Source organism: Wasmannia auropunctata, unplaced genomic scaffold (assembly GCF_000956235.1).
Source record: "Wasmannia auropunctata unplaced genomic scaffold, wasmannia.A_1.0 LD333481.1, whole genome shotgun sequence".
Taxonomy (NCBI): Eukaryota; Metazoa; Arthropoda; class Insecta; order Hymenoptera; family Formicidae; genus Wasmannia; species Wasmannia auropunctata.
This window is the reverse complement of record NW_012029409.1, coordinates 20,690-28,080: the sequence shown is the minus strand read 5'-3', so window position 1 is coordinate 28,080 and position 7,391 is coordinate 20,690. Positions and strand designations below refer to the sequence as shown.

Below are 7,391 nucleotides of genomic sequence, written 5' to 3'. Positions count from 1 at the left end.
TTGCCAGCCCGCTCAGAGATGTGTATAAGAGACAGTTGTTAACCCTCACATTAAAACATAGTTTTCTTTCCCCATCAACAAGTATTCAGAAAACATATATTTTTATTATAATTAACTTATAAAATTGGCATAATAGCAGTCTGTCAAACCAACATTGTGTGTTAGTGTAATTTTTTAGGACGTGGTGGTTTAAAGATTAAATGGTGACAAATAAGAAAATTGTTGATAAATAACGTTTTAATAGCGGTCTATGAGACCGATATATAGTGGTTTAAAGGTTAAGACCTTTGCCTCACAATGTTAAAATTTAATTTAAAAACCATCTTGACAATAATTGAGAAATTGATTCGGAAATTGGGCGAAGAATAGACGCAGAGTCGAGAGGAAGGCAAATCATCGGGGAGACTCTATATAGAATCACGTGTACGCCGTTCTATCGAGTCCCGCACGCGTAAAAGTGTGTCATTGTCCCCCGTAGCGTGTACATACGGATACGGGCACGCCGTGGCATTCAGCTCCGAGAGCATATACCACTTATACGATCGTCCCGAGCAACCTCTCCTGAGAAACTTACGCCTTTCGCCCGATGCCGCGGTATACGGAGGCGTAGCTAGAAGGGAAAGGGTGCACCGTCCCCAATACGTGGGCCTGGTGGGGCGCAAAATCGATCGAATTTGCCAACGTCGATGATGTAACGGTCATTAGCTCAGCTATAGGCGAACTAAGAATCGCATTTAATAGATTTAATTAGACGTCCAGAGAATGCGGCTTATTAAATTATTAATTATGCACTTGGTAATAATCACCGATTTAATTGTTCAATTAAAGAAAGAGAGAGACAGCAAGGGAGCAAATAATTCAGTTTAGCAGTTGAGCTTGATTCCTCGCTTATTCTCCCCCTCCCCCCCATGGCAATTTCTCCTCGCTGTCCCTCTAACCCGGTTTCTAATTCGTAAAAGGTAAGAAGAGCGCTTAATAACTCGACTCCGCTAATTAACGTGCCTTTCGTAAACGAGCGCACGTCGTAAATCGACGGAAACCGTGAAAGCAATCTTCCACGCCAACACGACGTTTTTGCTTTCGAAAACATCTTTCAAATTGAGGAGGGCTTGGAGGAAATTGGAAAACTCCGTGTGTGCTATAAGCGTTTTCAGCTATGTAATTCGTCGCGCTTCGTCCATTACAAGGTCAATAATCTAACGCAACGCAATGATTAAACTCGGCAAAAGAACGAGTACGTGATATGCCGATATAGAAAACTGGACGAGTTCTATGACATTTCTGTAATTATTTTTGAATATACGTGGGTTTAATATTAATTATTTATTCGATGTCAACGCGCGCGATTGACGCCTTCGCTTCTTCTTTAGATACGATTTCGTAGTGATCGGAGGCGGTAGCGCTGGTGCGACCGTCGCGGCCAGATTGTCGGAGGAGCCGAGATTTTCCGTATTGTTGCTGGAGGCCGGATTGGATGAGCCGACCGGCACCCAGATACCCTCGTTCTTCTTCAATTTCATCGGTAGCGATATCGACTGGCAGTACACCACCGAGAGCGAGGACGACGCTTGCTTGAACAAGGAACACAGAAAATGTTACTGGCCTAGAGGAAAAGTATGTATAATTGAATATATGTAAGAAGAAGGTAGAGAAAAAAAGGAGAAACCGATGTCAATTCTTCTAATTTGCTCCGCAATTAAATTATTCTTGATTTCAATTGTAATTACGATTCAAAACTGGTAGTACAATGTTTTTATTTAGAAAAATCTGAGGTATTTTTATGTATAATCACAGAGAATGCAAAATGAATTTTCCAATATAGCTAGTAAATTAAAATAAACTTACTAGTTTTAATGTAAAATCTTTCTTCGTTGGAGATACTTGCTTGAGAAATATCCATATATATAAAACACAATATAAAATAGATAACATAAAACAAATAAAACGTAATCGTAGGTTCTCGGCGGTACGAGTGTCATGAACGGGATGACGTACATGAGAGGATCGCGCAAGGATTACGACGACTGGGCCCGGCTCGGCAACGTCGGATGGTCCTATCGCGACGTCCTACCGTATTTTATACGGAGCGAGGATAATCAACAAGTGAACACCATGGATTACGGCTTTCACGGGGTCGGCGGGCCACTCACGGTCATGCAGTTTCCTTATCATCCGCCGTTGAGTTTCTCTCTCCTCGAGGCCGGAAAGGAACTGGGTATGGGCAATCGCGAGGCTCGAGCGACCAGACAATCTTTCTATCTTTACGTCTAAATACAGGATTAACCGAAGTGATCCAAGACGGCTCTGGATTGCTCTCGTCTCGCTCTTTCCCAACTTTTATCTGTTATCAGGATACGACACGGTCGATCTGAACGGACGGGTTCACACCGGGTTCGCCATAGCGCAGACCACGTCCAGGAATGGCTCGCGGCTCTCCACGGCGCGCGCCTTCCTTCGCCCCGCTCGGAATCGCCCGAATCTCCACATAATGCTGAACTCGACGGCGACGAGGATCCTCTTCGACGAGAACAACCGGGCGGTCGGCGTCGAGTTCGCTCACGACGGAATGATGAAACAAGTGTCGGTGGCGAAGGAGGTGGTCGTGAGCGGAGGTAATTCCACTGATTAATTGGGATAACGAACCGGCTCGGTTGTCGGCCGACATTCGTGTGTAAGTTAAACTCGGGCGCGATAGTCAGGCAAATCTCTGTGGATTTCTCCTGTGAGCGCCCGGGCTCCATCGGGTTCCGTCTTATCGTTGACGCGGAGGAGGAAAGCTGAAGGGGCGCAGCGCTAACATTCCCCTATTCATGTCGAGGGCATGTCGTACGTATAGAAATCTGTGTGTCTAGAACCACACGCGCTCCGCATACACACCCACGTGGAGTCTTAATTACTCATCTTCCGCAAATTCCCTCGAGGGATCGTGATCGATTTCTCTCGAACAATGCGGATTGCGCATCTTGCGACGTCCTTGGGGATATTAGACTTACCTACTTCGCACTAATGTTATAGAGAAGATAAACGCCGATAAATTCTTTATCTTTAAAAATTTTACAAGAGATAATGGAATTAAATAAAGCTTTGCAGTAGAAGTGAAGGTGCGATTTTTCGAATTTTTATAAATTGTTTTACAAACGTTTAATTGATGATTGCGTTTACCTTATCTTTTTACGTTTACACTATTATCCAGTGGCAAAATCTCTATGATTTATTGTACAGTCGCGAATAGATCGGTTGCGACACTTTTTTTTATAGGTTTCAAAACGCACTAATATTTTGCAAATGCGAATCACGATTGGTGTTAAACTGTCTCTAGACTAAAGATAGTACATCGTGGTTCGCATTTGCAAAATATTAATTACCTATAAAATATATATATTATGTATATTAAATATATATTAGAAATCTATAAAAAAATAGTGTCGCAACCGATCTGTCCACGATTGTACATTTAGCGTTACTCGCGCACACGTGGCGCACAAATCTCCGCAAAATGAGAGCATCGCGTGTGTTTATAGGTGCCGTTAACTCGCCGCAAATCCTCTTAAACAGCGGTATAGGGCCTCGAGAGGAGCTCAATGCGGTCGGTGTACCGGTTGTTCGTGATCTCCCGGGTGTCGGCAAGAATCTTCACAATCACGTCGCCTACGCGCTGACCTTCACCATCAACGATACCGACACCACTCCTCTCAATTGGGCGACCGCCATGGAGTACTTGCTCTTCAGGGACGGTCTGATGTCCGGCACAGGTAAGAAGACAGAAACAGGTTTAGTTGAAAAATTTCCAATTGTTCAAAAGTGAAACGAGGAATAAAAAATATATATCTAAAAAATTCTTTCTAAGCAACACGTAAAAAGGTATAAAAAATAACCCGCGCAAGTATATATTAAAAAATATTTAAAGTTACGATAAGAAGAAATAAAAAGAAAAAGGAACTCTATTGACAGTAAAAATTAGGAAAATAAAAAAACTGATTAATAATATTAAATTAATTTAGCGCGTAAAATTGTAACAAAGTAATAAATTATGTATGCCAAGTATATCCGGAACAAGAACAAGAATGATACTTAATTATGATTATTCTTTTCATTGAACTATACAGTTTATCGCTGCAGTTTTACATTTCATTAAATTTTAATTAATTATTGCAATTTGTTCATCGTATTTCATCGAAAAAAAAATTTAACTTCTTGAAAAACAGGATAAGATTTTAGCGTGGCTCTCTCGGCGGAAAACGTTAACTCGGAGAGATCGTCAGCTCCGTATCCTTATATCTGTACTAGTATCTTTAGTCAACAAGTATGAACCGTCATTGTCTCGCGTTGTTACGCCAGGGTTGCAATTTCATTGATCGGGGCAACGCGGTCGTGTTAAAGTACTAGCCCGCTTCTCCTTCCTGTTTACCATGTCGAAGGATGTTGCATCTCGGAGCGTTAATTCACGGGCTTCGTGCCACGAGCAGTGAAAGTGTATTATTGCACAATGGTCACGTTCGTGGTGTGCTGCCGACCCGCGATTACGTGACTTATTCCCGACCGACAGATCTATTTACCGTCATCCGAATTGCGGGCCGACTTGAAGCCGGTCGTCGCCTCGCGTGGCACTCGTGACTCTCTGCTCTTACGATTTGTCAATACATATACGAATTATCCGACGCGATTCTCGTCCCGTGCCGTTATTTCACACACACACACACTCTAATATATGTACATTATCGGCTTGTTACGCTCGAATATTATTTCCCAAGCGTTGTTCTATCATTCGAAGAAGTATAAAGCTTATATCAACGAGAAATACAAAGAATGAAAGGCAGATAGAGATGTTAGCAACATTAAAAGCTAATAACGACGTCGTGGGAAGTAATTATCTGACGTAACTTTTATACATGTCAATAAGCTAATAACTTCTCTCATTGAAGTATTATTAAATTAAGCGCGATAATTTATGAGAACATTAGCGGTGATACTTAAAGTTGATACGTCAAGTCTAATATTTACACATTAATCTTCTCATAAATTAATATTAACAACTCATCCTGAATGACCGTCATTCATCTTCCTACAAATTACATTTGCATTCCCATTACATTATGAGCTAAATTACATCGCAGTAAGTAGCGGTTAAGAAATACCATAAAAAGATCAAGAGGCATAAACATATATTCATGTTTCTTGTGCGTTTGATAAAAGAACGAAGATATGCGCTCATTCGAGTGGTATTTCGTCTTTCGTGTGATCGCCTAATTAACACGCAATTATACATATAGGCAACTTCGAACTTTGCACATGCCTTTCGAGCCTCAATCGAAGGCGGGAGGGTGAAACCGTTGAAAAGCGAGCGCGCATAGCTTCGCGTCGGGAATTCGCTCGAGTAAATTGCGCGGGAATTTATGTAGATACGTACTCCGTCGCGTGTGTTATATCCGTAACGTATCCCTTTCACGAGACTAACTCGATCATAACATGAAGCGCTTTTTAAGGTAATCCAGCACGAACGGTAGCCCCGAGCTGTGCTAGTTTTTAACGAGCCTCACCTCCGGGGCTGAACTCCTTCACGTCTGAGAATCGCGTCTCTCGCCTCCTCGCACGAAACGCCGCCGGCGCGGCGAGATGTTATAATGGAGCATAGTTCTCTCTCGCTAAATGCAGCTCGCAGAATCACTCGATCCTCTTGACATCGCGCGGCCATGCGGATCAGTTATGCGATTCAGATGGAGCTCGATTAAAATTATATAAGGATAACGAACACGATCCGGATGAATTGAGTGTATTGCAAAAACGTCGATTGCATCTTGGTCGGCTCGAAATATCAATATTTCAAATTTCGCTAGTGAAATTGACTGAACTGTACGTGGATCAGATTCAATAACTAAATTTTTTATTCATTAATTAATGATATATTGATATGTTAAAAAACTCACGGATTATTTTAAAATTATTATAACAAATTCGTGAAAAATTACAGCAGATTGATTGTCGCTTCAATTATTGTAAAATAAATGTTCGACTGCAAAAATATTTTTTTAATAGTTTTAAAGGCTGGAAAGAAACCCGGTTTTTTTCCGTTTTTCCGCGGATTTTTTCGATTTCTTTCCCAAGGGATAGAAAAATTCAATGGAAAACTTTATGTACATATTCGTAAAACCTATCACATTTTACATTTACAATACTTTTCAAAATTTAAAAATTTTATAACAAGTATATATTTATTGCTGATAATTAAGTTAAATACTAAAGAAATAAGAAGCAAATTATGTAAAAATAAATAAAAAAAACAGAGTTAATATATTTTTTAAATAAAACGTATGGCTCTTGACAATGATTAATAATCAAAACTCTTTAAAAATACTTAATGTAAATATCAATTTAAGTTAATTTTTACACTAATTGTTAGAATTGCGTTTCCTAAAACAGTTTATTTAACAATAAATAAGCCCCATCTTAAGGAATATGTAATCAAATGCAAACATAAAAATTAACTCATTATTAATTCCAGCGTTTATACGTGGTATCTTATTTTAATAATGCTATAAAATACGAGAGTTATAACTTATAAGAGTTATAAACTTATATTTACAATAATTTAAATAAAAAATTTACACATTTTAACGAGCAAATTAAAATAAATCACTTACATTACTTTCTGAATCTCAATTTATATTTAATATAATGAAAAATATTAAAAATTAGATAGTATATCGTTTACATAGCAATTGTTTCTTTATTTTTTAATGCGTAATTTTTCGAGAATAGAGCCCCAGCAGACTCTAAAAGTGGATTTAGTACGGACACCACAAATCGTGCAGAAATCTGGATTTTGCTATGTAATTTGGATCCACTTCTTCAGAGGGCGTTAGTGCGTGAAGGCATTTTAGCGTTACCATGGACATAGGAATATAAGGGGACAGAGCACAAAGTCGTAACTTAGGCGAGGGGAGTGAAGCCGAAATGCGAGGGGAGAGTCCGCCTGATTCACTCTTATTGATCCCAATTTATCCCCTCCCACAGCAAAAGCATAGGGATACTCGGTCTATTATACATGTGTGTATTACATGGACACAAGAACTTATATCATTGCGCTTGCGCAAACTAACAGGCCAATCAAATTCAGGTGGACGTTTACCTTGTCGCATCGTCCCGCAGTGGCTTCCTCCCCGCAACTCTATGCTCTGATCCCTTATATTCCTATGTCCATGAGCGTTACAGCCAAAAGGCCGGCATGTTTAGAGATTCTCTAGATAGAGACACCGACGAGATACTCTTAAAGACCGACAGCCCTGGGCAAATTTTCGTGCCAGCAAATGAGCCCGGTGGGCCCGGAGATAATTGCAGAGTGTCAATGTTATCAACTTTTGACATAAATTTGCAATTTATTTGAATAATACATT

The 7,391-nt window shown here is 40.0% G+C and overlaps 1 protein-coding gene across 1 annotated transcript in view; it reads left to right on the top strand.

Moving 5' to 3' along the window:
• Positions 1–7,391, top strand: part of LOC105459986 (glucose dehydrogenase [FAD, quinone]-like) — a 15,538-nt gene that overhangs the window by 6,561 nt on the left and 1,586 nt on the right. Inside the window, exons 3-6 of the mRNA XM_011706392.1 lie at positions 1,371–1,614; positions 1,957–2,215; positions 2,352–2,612; positions 3,522–3,752. Of these exons, the coding sequence (XP_011704694.1) occupies positions 1,371–1,614; positions 1,957–2,215; positions 2,352–2,612; positions 3,522–3,752 (995 nt within the window). The remainder of the gene's footprint in view (positions 1–1,370; positions 1,615–1,956; positions 2,216–2,351; positions 2,613–3,521; positions 3,753–7,391) is intronic.